This window comes from Ruditapes philippinarum, unplaced genomic scaffold (genome assembly GCF_026571515.1).
Source record: "Ruditapes philippinarum isolate M1 unplaced genomic scaffold, ASM2657151v2 ctg615_1_1_1_1, whole genome shotgun sequence".
NCBI lineage: Eukaryota > Metazoa > Mollusca > Bivalvia > Venerida > Veneridae > Ruditapes > Ruditapes philippinarum.
The window spans coordinates 25,558-51,344 of record NW_026853829.1 but is presented as its reverse complement, the minus strand read 5'-3'; the positions used below and the strand labels follow the sequence as shown (position 1 = coordinate 51,344).

The window sequence follows — 25,787 nt, the reverse complement described above, 5'->3', positions numbered from 1 at the left end:
GGTCGTAAAAATGAGTCTCGTGGTAAAGTGTCCACTCAGAAAAGTCAACAACCTGAGAAAATAAATGACGAAGTCATTAAAATTTTGCAAGAACTAAACACTAACGTAACAAAACAAGGTTCTAAACTTGAAAGTTTATCAAAAAGGGTAGACGATTTGTATGTTGAATATGATGAATATTGTTATCCTGACGACAGTTGTAATGATGGGTTTTCTGACGGTCATAGCGTCTTGTCCAATGTCAGCGAGTCTGGTGAAGATTCCCAGCCACCACGCAAGAGGGTTTGTAATGAGAGTGACATATTTAGGAATTTGTGTGACAAATTTCAGAGTGCGGAAAAATGTGACACTGAAATAAATGACGATCTTGCTACTTTTGTAAACAATTCTTTCCGCAATGGTATTGCTGAGGATTCTTTGTCAAACATTGTTAAAGAAATTCACAGACCCGTTAATTGTGAGTCATTGGTGAAAACTAAGGTGAACGGTTGCATATGGCGTTTGTTGAAACCCCAATCACAGTCTGACGATGTGAAATTTCAAGCCATACAAAATGTTGTTGTGAAGGCTGCTATAAACATTTCCAAATTGTTGGATAAAGAAGGGGAAAAATTAGATACCCAGTCAATTGAATGGGGCACAAATGCCCTTGCTTTGTTGGGGCAGTCTAACAAACTCATTAACAACAAGAGGAAGGAATGCCATCGTTCGGATTTAGATCCACGATATTACCCTTTGACTTCTGCAAGCCTACCGTTTACAGAAAACCTGTATGGTGATGATATTAACAAAAGTGTGAAGGATATCCAGGACATAAGTAAAATTGGTAGAGATGTTGGAAGAAATCCTTCATTTAGGCCATTTGGTAGAAGACGTAGTGGTCGGCCAGGCATGTTTTCTCGTGGTACTGGCAGAGGTTATTTTAGGCCAGGTCATGGTTCTTCAGTCGTTCCACCACCAAAAAACTCCCGTGTGGGGTACAAGAACAAGTAAATCAGGTCAGTAATATTTTTCAGGCAGGTAGATTGAAATTATTTGAAGAAAATTGGAGAAAATTGACAAGTGATGAAAATATATTAGACATAGTTAAGCATTGTCATATTGAATTTTTAGAAGGGCATGATCCTGTCAATTACGTATGTACAAGGAATAATTTCAGTGAAAATGAAAGTAAAATTATTGATCAAGAAATAAATAAAATGATTGATATGAAAGTTTTGATTGAAGTTGATCATCATGAAAATGAATTTATTTCTCCAATTTTCTTAGTCAAAAAGAAGAATGACGAGTTTAGAATGATATTAAATCTTAAATTATTAAATGAGAGTATTGTTTATCATCATTTTAAAATGGAGACATTTGAGTCTGCCCTTAAACTGGTAAAACCTAATTGTTTCTTTGCAAGTGTAGACTTAAGACATGCATATTATTCAGTTCCCATAGCTACGGAACAACAAGTTAAGTTAAGATTTCAAAAAGATGGGAAAATTTTTCAATATGTATGCCTGCCTAATGGTATTTCTTGTGCCCCAAGAATTTTTACAAAGTTGATGAAGCCAGTTTATGCATCACTTCGCATGCTTGGACATGTTAATTCAGGGTTTATTGATGATTCTCTGCTTCTTGGAGATACATGTGATGAATGTCATCTGAATATTACAGATACAGTTAATTTGATGGGGAAATTAGGGTTTATTGTTCATCCCCAGAAATCTATTCTTATCCCAACTAATAAAATTACATTTTTGGGAAATGATATTGATTCCATCAATATGATTGTTACTTTACCGTTAGATAAAGTTCAAACAGTTGTCCAAGAATGCAAAGTGTTGTATAGACAGAAAAAGGAAAAAATTCAGCAAGTTGCGAGGGTTATAGGCCTTATGATTTCTACCTTTTCAGCTGTAGAAAATGGTCCTTTGTTTTATAGACAAATTGAGAATGAAAAAATTTTGGCATTAAAGCAAAATAAAGGGAATTACAATGCATATATGATTATATCAGATGAAATGAAGGGAGAACTTAAGTGGTGGATTGACAATCTAGCCACCGAAAAAAGACATATTAGTCATGGCAATCCAGATTTGACTATTACAACGGATGCAAGTTTAGTTGGCTGGGCAGGTATTTGTAATGGAACAAAAATAGGAGGTAGATGGACCTGTCTAGAATCTGTTTTTCATATTAATGTTCTCGAATTGTTAGCAGTTTGCCATGCTGTCAAATCTTTTTGTTTGCACAAAAAAGACATTCATGTAAAAATTTATACAGATAATACTTGTGTTGTTTCTTATATCACGAATAAAGGTGGTATAAAATCTGAACTTTGTAATAAATATGCCAAAGAAATATGGCTTTGGTGTTTAAAGAAAAATATATGGCTTTCTGCTACACACATTCCTGGTATTAGCAATGAGGCAGATTTTCAAAGTAGAAATTTCAATGAAAATGTTGAATGGCAACTTAACAGAAATATTTTTAAACAAATTGTGAAATTATTTGAAGTGCCAATAATTGACATGTTTGCCTCTAGATTGAATAAACAAGTTGATCGGTTTGTTTCCTGGAAACCTGATCCAGAAGCGGAGGCAATTAATGCTTTTTCTTTGTGTTGGTCAGATGTATTAATTTATGCATTTCCTCCTTTCAGTTTAGTTGGTCGAACAGTACAGAAACTGAGAGAAGACAAAGGGGAAATGATACTGGTGGCACCTCTTTGGATAACACAGTATTGGTATCCAGCAGTAATGCAGTTGTTAATAGAAGTGCCTTATGTTTTGAAAGTGACTACAGACACACTTATTCTGCCAAATACAAAGAAAGTTCATCCACTAGTAGGTCATCTACACTTAATGGTATGTCGTTTGTCAGGGAATTGTTCCAAAGTAGACAGATTTCATCAGAGTCTACCGACATCATCATGGCATCGTGGAGACATTCCACCAAAAAACAATATTCATCGTATATCCACAAATGGGTGGAATTCTGTAGTAAAAGGAAAATTGATAAATTTCAAGTTACTGTAGACAATATTATAAGTTTTTTGACAGATTTATTTCATTCTGGTTACAAGTATGATAGCCTAAATACAGCTAGAAGTGCATTATCTTCATTATGTATTACTGAAGATGGTTTTACAGCAGGTGCTCATCCTTTAGTGGTTAAATTTATGACAGGTGTGTTTAATTTATGTCCACCAAAAAGTAAATATAATGAAACTTGGGATGTTTCAAAGGTACTGTGTTATTTAAAGACATTGTCACCAGTAGATAGGTTGTCTTTGAAACAGCTAACTTGAAAGTTAGCTATGTTAATAGCTCTGACTCAAGCAAGTCGGTCTCATTCATTAAGTTTAATAACTATTGATGGTCTAAGGCAAGATCAGGATTCAATTACTGTACAATATTGCGGGTTATTAAAACAGTCTAAGAAAGGCAGAGATAATCCAGTTCTTCAATTGAAAAAATATACTCCAGATAGGAGGTTATGTGTGTATAGTGTTTTTCTTGAATACATAAACAGGACTAAACATATTCGAGGAAGTGAGTCAAGACTTTTTGTCAGTTATATGAAACCACATAAAGCTGTTACTTCTACAACTATAAGTAGATGGCTAAAATCAGTTATGTTTTTATCAGGCATTGACATTAAAAGATTTCAATCTCATAGTATAAGAGGAGCATCTGTATCAAGAGCTAAATGTTTTGGAATTCCAATTAAAGAAATCATGAAAGTAGCAGGTTGGTCAAATGAAGCAACTTTTGCAAAATACTACGATAAACCTATTAAAGATAGTCTTTACGAAACTGCAGTGTTCACAGGATTGACGGAATGAATCGTGTTGGTATGTGAATGTTTATTTTTTCCGTTCATGCAAAAAATTTTTGCTATTTGCTTTAAAGTCTCATTTGAGACGGACAGTTGGTATGACGTAATAGAATCCCCCAAATAAACTAGACTTACCTTGAGTCGACGTTTGGTTGGGATTCTATGTAGTCATACAGCAACTGGAGGGATCAAATGCCCGCCCATCCCTCCCTGAATGTGTGTGACACATTCTTTAATGCATTTTGCATTTAGTTTTTTATTTTATTGAAGCAAAAATTATTTTGCTTAATGCTTTAAATACTGAATGTTCTCGGTCACGGTATGCGCACATCTCATTTGATCCCTCCAGTTGCTGTATGACTACATAGAATCCCAACCAAACGTCGACTCAAGGTAAGTCTAGTTTATTTGGGGGATTAAAAGTAATGTTCGTTCAACTAATGAATATTAATTAAGCAGTAACATGGTCAGCAGTTTTCTATGTGATAATTTTAATTTGCTTTTGGGGTACATGTTTGTTTTGGTTTTTGACACAGATTAATTAAATATTTTGCCCTTGCAATAAAAAAATACAATAACAGCTGGGACTCTGTTATAAAATTAACCGACAAATAAATATTTGTCATCGGCTAACGTGCATTTGACCTATTATTTTATTAATCAATAAGCAATAAAAACATTTTATTTCTCCATTTCAACTATGCAATTTATACAACAGTTGTTAAATGTTGAAAGAGACCAATATGTAATTAAAAAACAACAACAAAAAAAACAAGAACTGATCCATGACCCAATTAATTTATGATTGTCAACATGCAAAAGTACCTGATTGAAAAAAGTTAAATGATGCTTTGATTAATCAGTATTTTCTAGATCTGCTTAAATTTAATATTTGAAATTCTATACCAGCCTACCTTAATTGATACTTATTATTAACCTATAGCATTCAATGAAAATCCGTGGTATACCGCGGTTTATACCGTGGTTTTTAGGAAAAAACCGTGGTATACCGTGGTATTTTCTTTCTGGCGGTACCCAACTCTATCAAGTTCAAACGCAATCAGCTATGGAATCAGCCTTATGGCAAAGTATAAAATATTACGTAATGTTTATGTATAAAACATTGTCATATGATGCTGTCGTTAGGGTAGGGGGAGGCCTTAATCAATTTATCATACACATTCAGTTAAGTTTTATACTTAGCCATGAGGTCCTTTTCTGGTTTTAGTTTGACATGTTACGATGTATTATGATTGAAAAGGCATCTACAGTTATTAATTACAAAATGTTAGGAGAAACATCATTTGGATCGGGGCCAGTTTGATAAACTATTTACTTGCCCATCATGAACTTTCACTTGCAAATGCGAGGTGGAAAGTGGATTTGTCCAGCCCTGAATATATCATGCTATAAAGTGCTTGACAATTCATTGCTCCTTATATTAAAATAAAGCTATTGAAAACATGAAAGAGTTAACTATACTTTAATTTTGATCTGACAGTGAAATACGCTAACGCAAGAATAAAACTAAAACAATCATTTTTCAAAAAAAGCAAAAACTTTTTCATTTTATTTTATTAAATCCACATTTGGCCTTAATGATTGTGAATTTTTTAAAAGAAACAGTAAAAATTACTGACAAGCTAAAACAGTTTAATCACACATGTTTCTGTTGCATCCCAAACAGGTTGAATGATCCAGTCTAAAAATGCGGCATCAATCAAAGAAAATCAAAGGCGGTGCCAATATATGCGCCAATTTCTACACGAAAAATTTACACAGTTGTTGTAATGTAGCACATGTAGTAGCTACTGTCAAATAAAGACTGAATAGACTGAATCACAGTGTGTAAACTGGTAACCTTTTAAAGTGACAGACGACATGTGTAACTGTTAAGTCAAAAACATGCAGGGATAACTTCGGCAAACAAGGGGCACGTGAAACAGATTTGTGAATTATGTCACCTTCTTGACAATCAACAACAACACAATATCAATTTGCTATCATCCAGAATATTGACAGATAACAATCAGAGGCACGGTTTACATATTATATACAGGTGCTGTGTTTGACTTTTTATGTTGACATCACAACAGTCTTCGAAATTAGCACTCACCCAATCGCCCTGGCAAGTAAATATTAAATTCTGGCGACTAAAAAATCCAATTTTGCTCGCCCGCCCGGCAAGTAAAACTTCCGATCCCGAAATTCATTATTTGCCATGTCACTACTGTTTCTTGGCTTACTTCCGTTAGTCATGTAAAGCGAGTAATTTATTGGGAACCAACTCTATTTATGTTCCGTTTTCCATTGTCAAGTACCTTGAAAAATGATTTTCATGTACAGCAGGGAATAACAATAAAATAAATTACGAGTTGACACAAGACTTGTATTGGATTTCCTTGTGTTTATTTACCTTCAGCATTAAAAATAAGGAAAAAAACATCAAAATTTGAAAAATTTATTCTGGCTAATAAAGTTGGTTTCGGGCGAGTAACTTTTCAAATGTTACTGGCCCGAATGGCCAGTAACTTCAAAATGTTAATTTCGAAGACTGTCACAGAGACGAATATAGGGAATACAATGTCTAACATCGGGAATTGGGATTTTTTAGAATCCCATTGGGATATTACACCTATGTATTGATATATCGCTGTATGCTTTGCACTGGAATCAATGACATCAATGACAATCTTCTTTGTTAAAATGAAATTTGAGAGAAAACAATAAAATGTTTGTCCAGAAACTGGTCCAGCACACTAAACGCTTCTCAATGAAGTTTTATAATCATCTAACTATCTTTTGTATTCCAATCAGACGCATTATATTTTTTGTAATATTATGGATACCACGAAAGAATACAGGTTTACTGTACTGTATGTATCTAAAAAATGTGGAAAACATTGACGTGAATTGTGTGGCTTTAAATAAATTTTATCAAAGATACAAATGTACATAAATACAGTCGCTGGTTGTAGACTTGTAGATGAATACTATCTGAATTAATGTTGTTGCCAAATAATTAAAAAATAACATTCAAATAGTTTTACGTCTTCTTTTTTCGAAACCAACGTAGATTTATTCTTTCTTCATAATTTCTGACAAACATATTTTCACTCTTTCGAATTATTTTTAACGAAAGTAATACCCCGATACTTACACGTCGTTATCCTTTGCTTTGTTTTTTGGTTTGCCCATGTTTTACGAATTTTTGTTTATTTTTAGACCTTATTTTTAAAATTTCACAACAAATTGTGAAATTCAAGCAATATGTGCTTTTTTTACCACAGCATGTAAACAATCACTTCCGGGTCATCATTATTTAATATATTTACGAATGATTACATGTCGTTATCGTCTATAACTTTTTTAACATCAATATGGGTAACATAACAACGACAACAATATAATAATAATAATAATAAAAATAATAATAATAATAATAATAATAATAATAATAATAATAATAACAATAACAATAATAATAATAAACTCTCTATTTTAGGAAGGTAACTTATTAAGACAATACATCAAAGCATTAGAGACAACACATACATTTGTATAATGCAAAATCTTATTTTCAACATGGCCTTCATTATAAAGATTACAATATTCAGTAAATCTTAATCAACACAGTAGACATTTGTATTACTTTGTTAGATTTTGCGATGTTCGTAAAATTACTGTAATTTCCTAAAAAGAACAAGTAAGAAATCAAATCTTTATTTACGAACGGTGGGCTAAATTTTATGGGAGATTATCTCCATTCAAGAGAAAGGTGAAAGACAAAATAAGTTTACGTTTTGCTGTAATTCCTTTCAATTGCATGAACTACATAAATCATGCAACCAATGTTCATTTCTATGAATATCAAATGGAAATTATCTATGAAGTTCAATTTATAAAAAGAGTGGGGCTGTCTTTTCATGTTTATAGGCATATTTATATTTTATCCTAAATATTTTCCAATATAAAGTGTTTGTCAATCAACATTATAAAGTCAAAGGTCTCAAATATATTGTCAGTTCAGTTCAACTTGACAATGAAAAAAAACAACGCATAATGTCACCTTAATTTGGCTGGGAATATGTTGATATCAATATCAGAGAAAATGGTTCCATATCAATGTATTGTGTTTGTATTTCTGACTGCAGCTTTATGCCTAACTGGTTACTTCAAGCATCTTCTCATGTGGAAATCTTAATGACACAAGGGAGAGAAATGTGGTTGAAGTTTAAGACTATACAGATCTTACATGAACTAGTTATACATCAGAGTAGAGACATTCACATAAATTTTGTAGTGGGTCACCTTAGGATCACTCCAGGTCCGATAATGTTTAGTCAAAATGTTTTAGAAGTTGGAATTGTGGGTTGTAATTACAAAAGAACAACAGAAAACATCCCATCTAAAAATCTCACTTCTTTAGTTATCAAGCAGGCAAATGTATTACATGCACATTAATGTCTTTTTTTATTGGGTTTTATGTCACACTAGCACAGTGTAGGTCATATGGTGAATTTTAAGCTTTACTGGTGGAGGAATACCTCGGGCACTCCTATGTGCATTATTTCAGGCACAAACGGGCACCAGAGTATATCCACCAATGTTCTGTAAGTTAGCTGGATAACTTTCTCACATGAAGTACTCTGAAGATACTTGCGTGGCTTGACTGTACACCTCTGAGTGGAAAGTGGATTGAAGTAAACAACCTTGACCACTCGGCCTCAGACACTCCTGACACAGTAATTCTACGGGATAAAATACTCAAGGTTGGAAAAGATATTCATTTGCCTGAGGTAAACAATTGCTTAATGGGTAAGGTATCGGTTAAAAGATAAAGGGGAACTTAGATGATTTATCAAAGGACAATTTTAGGAGGAAAGAAAAACAAACAATTTCTGTGTTTAGCAATCACCCACTTTAATCAAATACTTGACAACAGAATAAAAACAAGACATTCTAAAAACATTTCAAAACCACTAAATATATATATCCCAATGTAAAAATTAGTCATATCATCTACATGATCTATATGAAAATCATGTCAAGCCTACAAATCATGTTTGTTTCAAAGATAAATGACGGAAAGATAGCTCTTCCCCTTTTTTTTAACAATTTTGAGAATATGCAATTCAAACTAATGTTGATCATTTGAATACATTTTGCAGTCATGTAAAGGAAAGGGTAAATAGCAAAATTTTGGGTTTGTAAAAACTTGAAACAGACATTTCTTTGAATTGAGAAATAAAGTACCATATACCTGATTTTCTTAACTTAACTTAACAATTCCGAAACAGGATAAACATGATGTTTAAAACATTTTAAATGAAAAACACAACACAACATACAAGTTTGTAAAGTTATGTTATAAATTTCAAACAAATCAATATATAATTTCATTAAAAAAAAAAAAAATTGAGATAAATTGAGACATTTCATACCCAGACAACAGTCTCATCTTATTGTATATATAGTATAGTTGACTAATATTTATCACATCTTATTATCAACACCCTATTGTAATTAAGTAATTAAGATTTACCATTATTATAACCACTTTCTTTGATAAGTTACCATCCCTTCCTTTAATATTATTATTAGTGATTGTAAAAACCATTTCACATCTGAAGATGGGTTTCAGACCTATGGGAGACAGAGAGAATCACATGTATAAAACTAGTGATCACCTTGCCCATATTGATTAAATATTGATAAAAAATGGACTAGATTTCTAGTACACAACATGAAACTATATCAACAGGTGACTTGTGGTTATGGGGTAAGTGCTTCATATGGATCGCAACTTATATGAGGATAAAATATTGGTGATTGTCAAAAATATTTTGAAATCATCGCCATTTAATGTTACTTTTTCAGTGGTCAGTCGTGACAAACATTATCTACAAACACTACTGATGCAAGTTTTTAACTTCTTTTTATCTCAATCATATAAATTAAATTGTGCAATATAATAAGCTTGTGTTATAGGATTTTGACAGGTTACAAGTCATGTACTTGTATATTTATAAACAATTTTCTATGTAACACTAGCATAGTCACTAGGTTTATATATAAACTTAAAACTGTTTATACTTAAGAAATAATATATCCCAAACAGTGATTTTATCGCTCAATAACATCACTGTTTGGAGTTCGGATGCGAGGAATTATATCACGAGGGCGTAGCCCGAGTGATATAATGATGCGCATCCGAACGACAAACAGTGATGTTATCAAGCGATAAAATCACTGATTTGGATATATTATTTCGATTCTAACACGACATCAACAAATAAATGTTGCCGTACTTGATAGTTAAGCAAAATTCGCCTGATTTGTTTCCGTACTTATTTTCAGCGCGTCGGATTTTTAGTGGTTACGTCACGTGTATAATGATTAAACGTCACATGTCTAAATATAGAACGTCAAACTGTGCATCTGTTGCATAATAACACACACTTTCTGTTCTTCTATGTTCAATAGGGAAAAATGCGGGTCGTGTTAGAATAGTCACTAGGGTTATATATAAACTTGCAACTGTTTATACAGGTTCATTATAACCTGTCCAAATCATTATAGGTGAAGGTCATAAACGTCATCTACAACTCATTTCCTCCAGACAAAAAAATATGGACACACACCACACATCTTTTAAGAGTTCATATAGAGCAAGTTTATTTTGACATTACAGAACTGACAGAATAAGAAAAAAATTTCATAAAAAAAAAAATTAAAGATAAAACTTATAAATATGCATAAGCACCTGTATATACATAAATATAAATGCATACAATACCTAGCACACATATTAAAGCTTATGTTGATATTGAAAACTGTATAACTAATTATTAATCAATTTAGTAAATATATTTTTGTAAACATCAGAAAAACAGTCCTTGACATATTCATTCTTATTGTACCAGTATCCATCAAAGAATGAATATGGCAGTGTCTGTAAAGACAGCCCGTACATCAAAATCCTCTTCCAAGCAGTGAAAACTTTAACAAGGTTAACATATTGCACCATTTGTTAATCAGACAAATTTTACACTATAAAAGTTATGTTTTCTCATAAAGAAAGATTCAATGTAGCATTGTAGTAATCTAGATTTGGACATAAATCTCAATATAACACATCTATAAATCTTTATATTGTATCGTAAGTGTTTACCACGTGTTTACCACAATTATATCAGCTATTTCTAATTCTTTACATGAATTTCTTGACCAATTTATTTTTATAGTGATAACAATGTCTTTTTGAGTATAATTCATCTGTACATATCCCTATATTACATTACAGAATTATGTACCTTTAATAACAATAATAATAAAATAAACAACAATCTTGAGAAATGTAAGATTAAACAACATCACTGGGGAGAAAATTAAAGCTTTTTATTAAAGTAAATCTAAACTTGTGTTAAAATTTAAAGATCTAATGTTCAACAAATCGTGAAACACAGAAATATTTACTATCTCCCACCTTATGTACACATGACAACAGGCTGGTAATAACATAATTTATTCAGTACTTTCATCATTATTAAGTCATTTATTTATACAATCAATACATTCTTACTATACACGTATGTGTGTTGTAATTTAAATACAAATAAAACCTTTTTTAAGTATTCTCCTATGATAGAATAGTGTATTGCACTAACAACAATCTATACTGGCTCTTTATTTTTTTTGGGCTGTAAACTATATGTTTCAAATAACATACATATACATATAACTGGCATTATTCTATTGCAAGAATTCAGGCGCTTAATTTTTACAAAATATTATACAAGCATATAATACATGTAAGTGTAAATGTTAGCCTACAATACACAATCATATCGGTTGTGACTGTGTATTGTAGAAGTTTAAATTAATCAAAAATAATTTACATCTGGATCAAGTGAAGGTATTAAGTACAATTATTACATAATGTGAAGCATCCAACAAAATTAATCTCATAAATTTGTTCTGAAGAAGTCTTAACATTGCCATATTATATGGGTCAGTCACAAATAGGGTAATATAATATACTTTTTTAGTGAAAAAAAAAAGATCACCATCATTTATACATAGCTAACCTTTCACAAAAGATGGACAGAACTTGAAATTGAAGCAAAGCAAGGAAATTAGCAGTAAAAAAAAGAAGCCATTTTAGATAATTAGTACATTGATTTTGCTTTGAAGCCATAAAATGTCTGAAAATGTTAAAGTGTCGGATAGCTTTGTCCCTGAGGGAGACTAAGTATTTCACTCAGTAATAATAATTTTATAATGACAATGTTGAAAAGCTCTGTTTTTTGTAGGAATTTCACTTTGCATTTTCTGTGCTACTGTCTGCCATATTTTGGGTTATTTTTTTCCAACTAATACTGTATTTTTTCCAGCCATATCAACCGTTGTCAGTAATAAAATTTTACATTAGTATAAAGTTGTTTTTGACAAATAGCTGATGTAACTAAGTAATTTTGATTCATTCTAATATTAATATGTTCCCTGCTCCCGTACAAGGACTGATAAATCACTGGTAGAAGTTGGTACCTTCCTACTGTGATAAATATAATCAAATCTTTCGTGAACAGGGACCGAGACTTTAAATAAATCTGTATTCTAATTTCTATCAAGTATTTTCCCATTCACTTTATATATATATTTAATATAGGACCTAATTAACAGACTTGAAGAAAAAATAAAAACAACAAACAAGAGCGATCAGTAATCACATGTGTCGCCTCATGATGGCCAATTTTATGTTGGGACAAATTTTGTGACAGACAGACAGACAGACGGACAGTGCACAACTAGACTTGGTACTGATCATTCCTGTAAAGTTTGGATAAAATTGCACTAGTAGTTTATGAGGAGTAGTCCGGACAAGCTTTTGCGTATCTGGCAACACACAGAAAAAAAACACCTTTTTATCAAAGGGCCATAACTCGGCCAAAAATCATTCAACCGGAAAACACGTGCAATCTGCGCAAGGACTTGAGCTACAGATCAATCCTGTAAAGTTTCATTGAAATTGCATTAGTGGTATAAGAGAAGTAGTCCGGACAAACTTTAAAAATAAAAATTATTAAAGGACCATAACTCAAACAAAAATCATTGAACCGGAAAATGCTGACAATATGCACAACTAGACTTGGTACTGATCATTCCTGTAAAGTTTGGATGAAATTGCACCAGTAGTTTATGAGGAGTAGTCCGGACAAGATTTTGTGTATCTTGCAACACACAGATAAAGAAACCTTTTTATCAAAGGGCCATAACTCGGCCAAAAATCATTCAACCGGAAAACACGTGCAATATGCGCAAGGACTTGAGCTACAGATCAATCCTGTAAAGTTTCATTGAAATTGCATTAGTGGTATAAGAGAAGTAGTCCGGACAAACTTTAAAATTAAAAATTATTAAAGGGCCATAACTCTGACAAAAATCATTGAACCGGAAAATGCTGACAATATGCACAACTAGACTTGGTACTGATCATTCCTGTAAAGTTTGGATGAAATTGCACCAGTAGTTAATGAGGAGTAGTCCGGACAAGTTTTGTGACGGATGGACGGACAGACAGACGACGGAGAAGTGATCCCTATATGTCGCCACTACTCCGTAGAGGCGACACAAAAATGGTCCCCTACATATTACTGCTAATTTCCATCCAAGAAATAAAGTTTTAGGTGATTTTATGAGTCTTGAGTACAATTGTGCAACCTAACTAAATACGTAACAGTGTCTGTACATAACAATATACCAAAATGATGATACTTTATTCCAAATTATATGCAAGTTTCATATTAACAAATTTTAACCAGTAATGGCGAAACCTTCAAATGGCATTTTTTCATCAGTTTCTTCCTCATCATCATCAAATACCATATATACAGTACAATATTCAACAAAGAAATGATAAAATTATCCCAATCTGTTTTGCTGATAAGACAGCCAATTAAAACAGGTAATATCGGCGGACCTGCCCATGGATGCTGAATCTGTTCCATTCAAATTTAACTCTTGCGTACTGCACTGCCCCACGAACAAATATCATAAATCCTGAAATATTACAAATAGTAAATTCAATACAAATGGTGATGTCAACATTAGCTGTTTCCAAACAATTATCAATATATAAATAACCACTACTTCATATGGTTTACTTACATTGAATATAATCTTTAAATAAAGTAAAATGATACATATATGTACTTTGTACAGATTAACCTTTTTACTACCACTTTGGCAGGTAACATGTACATTTTTAGTTAACTTAATTTAAAGTGTATGTTGAAAACACGTATGTAACTATAAACCTTTAGAATGCCATAATTTTTTTAATTATTTTCAACCAATGAAACATCAAATTTACATTGAAATTACCTATAAAAATTCAAAGATGGGCATGCTTGTTGTAAGTTTGGTATTGGGATGAAAAAAGATTAGAAAATTCAGCAATGGCCAGGCTAGACTCCTTAACTTAGAAATTAACTTTAAAAACTAAACAAAAAGGGAATTTATGTTATAAAGCTAACATACCACAGAAAATTAGAAGCCACCAGAGCCACGAATCTTCTTCAGCAAACCCATCAGCCCATTGATTATGCTGTAATATAAACATGTCATGTATAAAATACCTATACACCTGTATATACCATCAAGTTTCTTGTTGCTATACAAAATATTTTTGGATAAATGTTGATGACAGAAATGAACAACAACAGATAACAACTTCAGTCTGGTGTGTTCATACAAAACAGAAGATACTCTTTCCTTCAACCGTGGCCATGTGGCCAAGTGGTTAACACATCTGTCTACAGGGTGGGAAAAATGTGCAGCCTGACTGAGACTCAAACCCGTGACCTTCGGAATACCGAACCGCGGCTCTATCAATTGAGCCATCCAGCAGCTTACACATCTTCTCCCCTATATAGTGAACAGTTCTGAGTGAACACTCCCCCTTTACTGAAATTTGTCCTTAAACTTTGAATAGTTACAAATCAAAGTAAATTAAACTCAGAGCTATATTCAGTCACAGTCACCTGTTAGGTGACAAATGTCACAAGATGAGAAAAATGTGCAGCCTGATGGGGAAACAGGGACCTTTGCAATACCATTCTTAAGCTCTACCGACTGAGCCTACAGGGTGCTTACACATCTTCTCCTCTATATAGTAAACAATTCTGAACCGTGACACTAGTATACATACCTTTACAATGGCAACCCATTTTACAATGCTAAGCCCCAGTCCAGACAATGCCCCACATCTCCCAGCCACAGTCTGGGATATACATAGAGAAAACAAGAATCCGATCCAGTTGAACAAAAATGACACTGAAAATATACAAGATCAGCATTAAACATCCAGTAGTAGAAAAAAAGAAATCTCCAGTACAGAGTTCTAAGATTGGTTTTCTGTTGGGTTTTAAGTCATAACAATACTGTTAAGTTGCCATGGTGCCATTCCAGCTTTCTGGTGGAGGAATTATTTTAGGCATGTGCAGGTACCTGAGTAGGACCAACGACCTTCTGTAAGCCAGCTGGCTGGCCTTCTGATATGAAGGAATATTAAGTAATTGATGGGATTCAAACTTTCACTGGTGGGGGTCTCTAAATATTTATCAAACGCTGTAAGGAAAAAATGTCTGCAAGCCAACATACATGTAAAATATGGTAAATTATGTTATACGTTTCAAATATACTTGACCTTCATCATCTCATCAACCTGTTTCTAACATGTAAAATATAACTATTCTCAACTTAAGACATTACAAACTATATTAATCTAGGATACTACAAAGTTTAAAAACAAGCGCTTCAATCTGACCTTAAAGTTATCACAATATTTATCAGTATATTTCAGCATTGTTCAAGTGCATCTTTTTAGATAAAAGCATCAAAATATTACAATGAACATAATAGAAGAAAAGTTTTATTTTTGTTTTATCAAAGTTGTATACATTATGAGAGAAATCTCTCCCCCCGCATTGCTCCACTTATCCCCCCTCCAAATATAACTATGGGCACACATCCCTTTCCCTCTAAAAAGAAACAAGAGCTGTCGGTAGGACAGCAACGCTCGACTATTCTTAGTGCTTGACAGTAAAAAAATTCTTGATACAGTTACCTTCTCCTGTTTACAGGTTGGGGTCATGATGGTGAACAAGTGTGCAAAGTTTCAAAGCCATATGTCAATGGACTTTGAAAATATTTGAACTATTACAAAAACTTTAACGTAAATTCTAAGTCGAAAAAGGGGCATAATTCTGTCAAAATGCTTGATAGAGTTACCTCCTCCTGTTTACAGGTTGGGGTTATGATGTTGAACAAGTGTGCAAAGTTTCAAAGCCATATGTCAATGGACTTTGAAAATATTTGAACTATTACAAAAACTTTAACGTAAATTCTAAGTCGAAAAAGGGGCATAATTCTGTCAAAATGCTTGACAGAGTTACCTCCTCTTGTCTACAGGTTGGGGTCATGATGGTGAACAAGTGTGCAAAGTTTCAAAGCCATATGTCAATGGACTTTGAAAATATTTGAACTATTACAAAAACTTTAACGTAAATTCTAAGTCGAAAAAGGGGCATAATTCTGTCAAAATGCTTGATAGAGTTACCTCCTCCTGTCTACAGGTTGGGGTCATGATGGTGAACAAGTGTGCAAAGTTTCAAAGCCATATGTCTATGGACTATGAAAATGTTTGAACTATTACAAAAACTTTAACATAAGTGGTTACGCCGACGCTCGGGTGACTGCAATAGCTCTACTTATTCTTATCGAATAGTCGAGCTAAAAAACACTGGAAAATAAGAAATTATTATTTTTAGTTAAAACTGGTGAAACCCACCAAAATAAACATTATTTTGAGAGGATTATAAATAGATATCACAGACTAATTTTTGTTACTTCTAATTTTGAAGAAAAAAAATTTGTCTATCTCAATCAAAACAATGTAAGACACTAATTCTATCCTATTCTATAACTTTGATATAAGTTAACAAATAATTTTCATTATATGTCCCAGAAAATGCAATGTTCTCGTCCGAAATTTCATTGATAAAAATGAACTAGTATACCTTATATAAAGAAAAGTTTAAACTTACTAATGAATGTACAAAGAAACATTCCATCAGTGCCAATCGTAATATCTGTGAATCTGTCATGTTCCTCTTCCCTCTGTCTCTCCAGGTCTGACTGTATCAAAGCCTCTGCTGCTTTAGATTTCTCAGCTTCCTCGTAGGTTGGTAATGTGGTTGCCTCTTGGTATGTTGGCAGCTTGGTACCAAAACATTCTTCTGTACAACATATAATGTGGGTATATTAAGGGATTTTAAATACATTAAGAAAATATCTGAATAAATGAATGACTGATGATGATGAAAACTAATGTGTTATTTAACTTATTTATCAAGGGTATTTTTGTAAAAGGCTTAAGCCTAAATGATCTCAAATAATAAATATACATGTAGGCAACAAGTCTCACACATTTATATTTTGAAGGAAAATTAGCACAAATGGATTATTTCTCATATACTATCAAATAAATATATATTATTATTCTTCAAATAGGATTATGTATTGAACAATAACTAGATTAAAACATGTACAACTACAAATAACATAAATTATATATATATACAATGCACTACTACTAATGTTTGATCATGTATGTTAAGAACTAAATTTTAAATACAGAAAACTAAATACTACATACTATATTACATATTAATAATCATAATTATGTATGTTAAAATATTCATCAAACATGAACAATTATTGACAAAGATCAATAGATGGCATGTCATAGTTTAAGTTAATCAATAAACTGAATAAAAAGATGCCCAGTTTATAAGAACCTATTGTAGTCTAAATAATATGTATAATACATGTAAAGTACATGTATCATATAGATTTTATATAAATCAATAACATCTGGCTACAGAAAATGAAATATGTATGACACATAGATATGACAGTATGCCTGAGTGTTTACTTAAATCATATAAATCTAGATTTTAGTGGTAAATAACAATAAACAATCCTTAATGCTACATCAGTCTTCTTAAATTGTTATAAAATTATATAAATGGCTTTCTCTGATAAACTCAAAGTGCAAATTTCATGTTCTATTAAGTATCAATTTAATCACACTTGTAAATATGTGATGTAATTCATGTACATGTAGAAGGAACCTGGCAATAATACAAACATGTGATGAAATAGTACCACCTAAGTTTGTAACTATACAGCTCAGACAGATGAAGCCATATACATACACGCTCTGTACTAGATAACATGTAAAAGTTTCGAATCAAAGTACTTCTTTTTTTTTTGGTTTGGTTTTATGTCGCACCAACAGACTAGAGGCCATATGGCGACTTTCCAGCTTTAAATTACTGGTGGAGGAAGACCTCAGGTGCCACTCTGTACATTATTTTAGGCAGAAACAGCCACCTTAGTAGAACCACTGATGCTCTGTAAGCTAGCTGGATCATTATCCTAGTTTTCTCACATGTAGAATCAGACGATATTTGAGCGACTCAAACCTACTGTGGTGAGAGGCAAGTGAAGTGGTTTGAACTAAACGACCTTATCCACTAGGTCATGTACATCATGACGCCCTTCTTCAAAGTACTTTCACAAAGACCCTTTTCTTACAGACTGTACATGTATATGCCTTCTTATATCTGAACTATTTTCTCAACCATAACATAATTATGTTTAAACATAATGTGAAAATAACTTTATGGGCTTAATTATTTGTGAACACATGTATCTACATGTATATGATTTCAAATCACCACAGTTAGCATGATACAGTTAATCAACAACATTTTAATATAATATTGTCTGATGATTTAATATGCCCGCAATTGAAGTGGCCTTTAGCTTTGAATTATTGTTGGAAAAACAATTCTGTGTTGTAACAGTATTGTTTCAAACTAAGTATTTCAGTAATTTTATCTTGGAAAAGTGAATCATATCACTGTGAAACCTTCTTCAAAACAGAATCCCAAGAGCTATAAATTTATAACGCAGAAGTGAGCGATTTATAGTGCATAAGTGATGTTTGTTTCTAAAAATAGAAGATCAGGAAACAAATGTCCAGTCCACTCTACTTATTTGCATACAGACAGCTGACCGATTTATTAGAGGTGTAAAGGGGTTTCCTTATTACAAGTATTTTTTCAACGGTTAACTTAAATTTATGCATTAAACCTATTGTTTAGTTTTGCCAGATTAAAGTTAGTACCAGAGTTTTGGTGTGTTGACTCTTCAACTTGTGGAGGAATGACCATGGCTAACACAACTGGTTCTGCTGGAACCCTTTCTTCTTCTCCAGACAACTGAAATTCACAACAAAATACCACACAATGTCAATTGTAAAATGAATTTCTTTATTAACATTAATAACAATTTAAACAAAATATACTTTCTTGTCCAACTATCAATTATACTTTCTAGCGTTTTACTCTATGTCGTGTCTTTTGTTTTTTTAAGGGATTTTTCAATGTAATTTTAGTTATTTAAATAAAAAGTGGGAAATTTCCTGTCTATTATTAATGGGAACAATGCCTATTTCCTGTATTAGTTGTACAAGGAAACAAATGCTAATATTTTCCTTACATCTACAATAGAACAGAGTAGGTGTGTTAATAGTTGAAAGGATGCAATATAATTTAGCATGCTCTATCAGTATACCCACTCAATTTCAAATGCGAGGGTACATGTACCACCTGTCATTAAAAACTGGGGGTACATTTCAAAATTTGGCCTTTTGGGGTTTTGCAAATTTTGTTTATTCAAAATTATATACTGTTACATTCATTTGAAAATGCCAATCGTTTATCTATATTTTCATTTCAAAAGACATTAAAGATAATTGATAAAAGTGACAAGTGTAGTGGCTAGCTGTACAGGCCCATATTGCCAATGTACAGCTAGCCTAACTGTCTATACATACTGTTGAGGCTAGCCATACAGCACCTTTAAAAACAATAATGAATATGCAAACTTGTGTTTCTAAAAGAAGATTTTATCAAATATCATGAAAACTTTATCAATTACAGTAGTTATATTAATTTTTAGCGTTTATGAATGTAAGTTTTTTCTCTCTGAAAATCACAGTCTTTAATAATTAAAGTCCGTGAGAAAATACAAAGAGAAATAAATTGAAACATTGAAATTTAAATCAGTGCTATATAGATGTAATAATTTGTAATAAAAATTTCATCTTAAACACTTTTAGCGGGCATTGATAATTTCAAACTGGTTGTTTGCTCAATATTTAAAGATGGAGCACATCTGTTTTTCAAGATTGCATTTTATATACAAGATTCATAAACCAGGATATCAATAAACCAGGAATAGATTATAGAGTTCACACTGCACTCGGTACTAAGTTACCCCAGTGTGACTTTGAGTGTCTAAACTCTAAACCAGAACTGTATATAGGGTTCATTTAGTTTTTTATTACATTATACTGTGCTCCTCTTAGTTCACGGTACTTAACACTTTAAAACAGTAAAGAACACAAACAATAAACTTACACTACAAAAACTGTCATAAACTGTATCATTTAGTCATTTTTCTGCTATATGACACAAGGAAACAACAATATATTCAATCAAAATTAGTTTTAATTTGTCAGATGTAAACAGTGTGTCGGCCATTTTGAAAACAGTATGTCATCATTTACCTCGCGGTAATGGTGTTTTATTTCAGTTTTTTCATGTTTCAGTTAAAATTTCTTTAAGTTATTTTGCATAATTTTAAATATTAAAAGTATTTTTACATTGAAACTCAAAATTTATTTTTTCAACAAACAAAAACATTTAGAAAATGATGATTGTTTCAGACGTATGCACAATTTTAATGGACTACTGTTGTTTTTTGCAGAAGTTTGTAAAATGTTGTTCAGTTTTACGTAAAATTCTATAGATTTAAATTATTTTGCACAAAACCTTTGTTGTTAAGGTGTTTGAATAAAATATGTCAATTCTGACCAATTATAACACTGGTCACATGAAAATATGCCATTACCGTGAGATAAATGATGACGCGGAATTAGTGATGTTGAGTATAATATACAACAAAATGTATACAAGATATACTCCTGGAATACTGTTTAAACAGGGATCTTATCAAGGAGATTACCAAGCATTTTTCATGTTAAACACTGTTGTTTGTTAAACAATGCTGTTGCTAGCTGCCCTTAAAAAACATGAGTGGCGAGTCTGTTTACCCTACCATGTTCTGACATAGTATGCGTTTTGAATTTAGTAATAACCTGAACAAAACATTGTATCTTATTTGTAAAAAAACATGAATGCTTTCACTTCAGTTAAATAGATACCATATCTCATCAACATTTTCAAGTCAGGTCACTGGGTCATGAGCATCAATTTTTTCACACATTATTCTGAAATAGAATAACAATCGTAATAAACCGGGAAAAACATTGATTCCTTAAAGTCCTTACCACTTCATAACGTATGTTTCTATCCATTTTGAAATAATATTACCCTTAAAACCAATAAAATATTTTTTCTAGGACTCAGCTGACAGACAAACAAAGATGGCGATTGACAAGTAGATAAATTCGAAACGAATTCTGTATGGTATCGTCATGGGAACTAACAGTGTTGGATGGATCGTCATGGGAACTAACAGTGTTGGATGGATGTTAAGATGCTTAATTTTTTTAATTAGTATATCACTACCCCATTAGTTTTGTAAAATGTTTTCGTCAAGATTATATTTTTTACGTCTACTTCTGCTTCTAAATTGATGATTGTACTGTAGACATGTTTTACCTACTGTTAACTGTGACAATAAAATTTTGAATTGAAATTGAATTGAATTGAATTGAATTGTTCAAAATCAAATACACTCAATTCACCCAGATTTCCAAAATAGAACAATTTGAAAACCCTGGTTCAAAAGTCAGTTAAATAATAATATAGTAAAAGTATATAGAGGATATTCAAGTTTTTTCTATAAAGACATGATTTATTTTCATCAAGTGGTATGAAAATAAATATTTCATGAGTGGCGGTAGCCACGAGTGAAATATCGTAATTTTCATGCCACAAGATGAAGATAAATCATGTATTTATAGAAAAAACTTGAATTTTCTGTTTATTATATACATTTTTCTCTTTTTTGACATTAAAATTTGAAAGACTTTCCCTTAAATTTTGTGTACTGGCAGAATTTAAAAGAAAGTAGTCCGGCAAGACACCAGTGAAAATACGGAAAATATGTTTCACTGCAGTGAAAAAATAATTTTTTACAGTGAAAATACGGAAAATGAAAATATGCATTTTATTTCATCAATATTTCTCAATATTTCATTTATAAGTATATAATAAATAAATATCTTTTTTCTCGATAATATTTAGATAATAATCCTTTTTTTCCCTATATGTTTTATAAGTTAAATATCTAGATCTACCTTATTAATATCTTTTTCTCCAACTTTCAAGTTACATTTCGCCTGAGACAAAAAAAAAAAAAAAAAAAAAAAAAAATCAAACACGCTATAAAATATTCCCTTTCAAACAAATTTGTAAACAAACCCTAAGAAAAAGTAAAAGTATATATAAAATATTATTATTTTCCCCGGATTTATAAATAAAGAGCCAAAATGTTATTAAACTTGTTGTGTTGTACTATGATCATGGTCTGTCTATGTGAAGCTCTATTTCAGTCCATGGCTGAATGGTTAAGGTCGTTGACTTCAAACCACTTGCCTCTCACAGCTGTAGGTTCGAGCCGCGCCAGCGTCTTTGGATTCCTAATGTGGTAAAGCTATCCAGCTAGCTAAAGTGGAAAAGCATAAGCATGGAAATTTGGTGTTTTATGGTCACGTGCTTTCACTTGTACAAGCAGCAAGACTTTTCTCGTTTTATTGTAAAACTGTGTTTAAAATTAACAAACTATGGCAAATCGACAGGTTAGACGTCGTCTTAGTGAAGATGAGATGAACAGGGGTATTGGAATGTTGGAAGCTGGCCGTTCACAAAGGCACATTGCCCATGTCTTTGGGGTATCCCAGAGCGTTTTCTCCAGGATATGGAACCGATTCCAAATGACTGGAAATGTCTTGCAGGGTCAAGCCGGAGGTCGGAAACGTTCAACGACTCAAGTCCAGGGCCGATTTATTGTCCTTCAGGCCAGGCGCCACAGTTCTCGAACGCTACGACCTAACATAACGACTTTCATAATGCAACTGGTGTGCGTGTAAGCACACAAACTGTTAGAAACAGGTTGCATGATGCTGGGTTGAGATCACGGAGGCCAGCAATTCGCATTCCTTTGACACAACGCCATATTCAAGAGCGTTTGCTATGGGCGCAGACTCATTACAAATGGGAAGTTAATGATTGGACCACGGTCCTCTTCACTGATGAGTCAAGGTTTTGTGTGGACTTCACGGACAGACGGGCTAGGGTTTGGAGAAGTCCAAATGAACGCTTAGCTCCAGTATGCGTTGCTGAACGCGACTGTTTATGCAGGGGGGTTCAGTCATGGTGTGGGCGGGAATAAGCGCTCAGGGGAAAACGGACCTACACATCATTGAAAACGGTACACTGACGGCAGTAAGGTACGTCAATGAAATCTTAGACGTCCATGTACGCACGTACGCTGGCGCAGTCGGCCCTGATTTCATTCTTATGGATGACAACGCCCGTGCACACAGAGCCCACATCACAAACCGATATCTTGAGGAGGCAACTATAGTCCGCATGGATTGGCCAGCGAGGTCCCCGGATTTAAATCCAATTGAGCATGCTTGGGATATGCTGCAGAAAGCCATTTCTTCACGCCACGTCCAACCAACAACAGTTCAGGAGCTAAGACATGCAATCATAGAGGAATGGGCCCAGATTCCTCATCACAAGGTCCGCAGGCTCATCAGCAGCATGCGGCGGCGATGCCAGACAGTAATTAATGCCCGCGGACAGCATACTCGGTATTAAGCACCCTACACCAACCATTTCCTGATTTGCAAGATTTTTTCCCCACTTTGTGATCTCCAAAATGTTGATTTTGGCCCAGCACACTCTTTCCGCAACAGGCACACGCCAAGGAACATAAAAATCAATTCGTAACTAATTATATTTAATTCCTTTTAATAAATTTTCACATTTATTACAAATACACAAAAGTAACGCACTGTAGAAAAAGTGACCCTTAGCAAATTTTGAGTAGTATATGTAATTCCGACATTTTCACAAAGATACTTATTTTCCAGGATAGTGCAACACAAGAAAGAAACAAACCGACCAAATCATGGTCAACACATTGCAACTCATGCGTTTTCAAATGCGAGTTAATGTACATTGTATATAACAAAACATACCATAATAGAGCAGCAGGTATTGTATTATTGGTTGTATAGTTAACAATAATTATTCCTGAATGCTATGTAATATCGTCATCATGAAAATTACCATGGCGACATTAGAATTTGAACAATTTGTAGAGAAAAGAAGTATTGCACTATTAAAATGTCTATCATTTGTTATCATTTAAGAAAATGTCATATATCAAAGCCATACCGTCAGGTATGACCCGAGACTCTCCGCTTAGCTGGACCTGAATTACACTTGCACAGTGTACACGAAAATCAAAAATGAAACATGCCTAGCAATTTTGATACTACATGTATATTACAAATACATGTATATCACCAGTGATTTTCTGTATCTTAAAATAGAATATAGGTATGTCTCGCATACAGATCAATACAAGAGTGAGACCTATGAAATGAATTGTAATTTTCTTGAAGCCTCATTATGCCTCAAATATGCTATCGTTTTTATTTATCAAAACCCTTGTTTTTCGTATCTTTTACAGTTTCCTTAACATTACTCATTTGCCATACTAGTATAAATTAACTAACATTTGCTTCTGTTGCTATATGAGCAATTGGTATAATAATAGTGAATATGTATTTTGTATGGAAGTGAAAATACTACTTTGTTTACATTTTGCTACCTTTATGATACATTACTGCACGTTCAATGCTACTTCTTCGTTTGTTAAACATCTAACATAGTTTTACTCTAAATCCATTATTAAAACATTTTAAACACATGTTTGGCATTTCTAAAGAATTGAAAAAATGTGGATTTCTGAGTCATAATGTGCCTTTAATCTGCTTCTATAACGGTTCCATGTCACATTCTTGTAGTCATATGTCCATTAAAGAATGCACTTCAAAACTATCAAAACTTTCGCAGAGAGATCCGTTTCACAATTCAGCAAGTACATGTATGTATTTATTCATTGAAATATAAATAAGATGGATGCTTAGAATTATTGTTACATTCGACATTTAAGGTATATGATTCACAACAATATATTCATCTTACACGTTGAGTAGTGGGGAAGCGGTGGGAGTCTGCCTCTCAACCCAGAGGTCATGGGTTCGAGCCCTACTCGGGTCACGACCATGTTTCTTCATATGACACCAGTACTGGTTGGTTCCAGGAAGCGGACTCGAAAGTGATTAATATAAGTTGCAAGAACATGTTTCGCAATCGAGCTTAAATAAATATTTTTAAACCAAAGTAATAATTAAAAAATCCCATTAAGGTCCCGCAAATAACAAATTATGCCTATCGATACAGATTGCAGAGTATTAAGTTGTTATACTTTGCTGACAGCATTTTTTTAACGAAGTAAGATGATAGTATGGAAATCATTGTGTCAGCAAATATATAATTAGGCAAAATTATATAAAGACTGAATACACAGTTTTTTCGCTATTAATTACACCACGATACATATTTTACTGATTAAATCCACTGATTGGAAACATGTGGTTATCGCAAAGGTGGAGTAGCTCTTTTACCCAGGAATGCTGGACAGGCTAATTGCTGAAAGCGCCAACTGTTGATGAGAAGTTTGTAGTGCAATATACACAAGAAAAGAACAAGAAT

General features: G+C 32.9%; 2 protein-coding genes across 2 annotated transcripts in view; both read right to left on the bottom strand.

Annotated features, from left to right (window-relative positions):
- Nucleotides 1–7,143, bottom strand: part of LOC132738095 (eukaryotic translation initiation factor 5B-like) — a 76,665-nt gene extending 69,522 nt beyond the window's left edge. The window contains exon 1 of the mRNA XM_060725523.1: nucleotides 6,989–7,143. Coding sequence (XP_060581506.1) covers nucleotides 6,989–7,026 — 38 coding nt within the window. The 5' untranslated portion in view covers nucleotides 7,027–7,143. The remainder of the gene's footprint in view (nucleotides 1–6,988) is intronic.
- Nucleotides 7,144–11,882: 4,739 nt separating this feature from the next.
- On the bottom strand, nucleotides 11,883–21,443 carry LOC132738097 (NEDD4 family-interacting protein 1-like). Its single transcript, XM_060725527.1, has 6 exons — nucleotides 21,317–21,443; nucleotides 19,088–19,181; nucleotides 16,938–17,129; nucleotides 15,041–15,165; nucleotides 14,371–14,437; nucleotides 11,883–13,890 (listed from the first exon to the last, which is right to left on the bottom strand). Exons 1-6 carry the CDS (start codon nucleotides 21,341–21,343, stop codon nucleotides 13,787–13,789), a joined length of 609 nt encoding a protein of 202 aa, XP_060581510.1. The 5' UTR covers nucleotides 21,344–21,443; the 3' UTR covers nucleotides 11,883–13,786.
- Between the last annotated feature and the right edge of the window lie 4,344 nt (nucleotides 21,444–25,787).

Coding starts and splice junctions, on each gene's coding strand:
- LOC132738097 (XM_060725527.1), bottom strand. CDS start 21,343: ATGGATAGAAACATACGTTATGAAGTG. Junction 17,130..19,087: donor GTCAACACACCAAAACTCTG/GTACTAACTTTA, acceptor TATGTTGTACAG/AAGAATGTTTTGGTACCAAG. Junction 15,166..16,937: donor GTTTCTTTGTACATTCATTA/GTAAGTTTAAAC, acceptor GTATATTTTCAG/TGTCATTTTTGTTCAACTGG.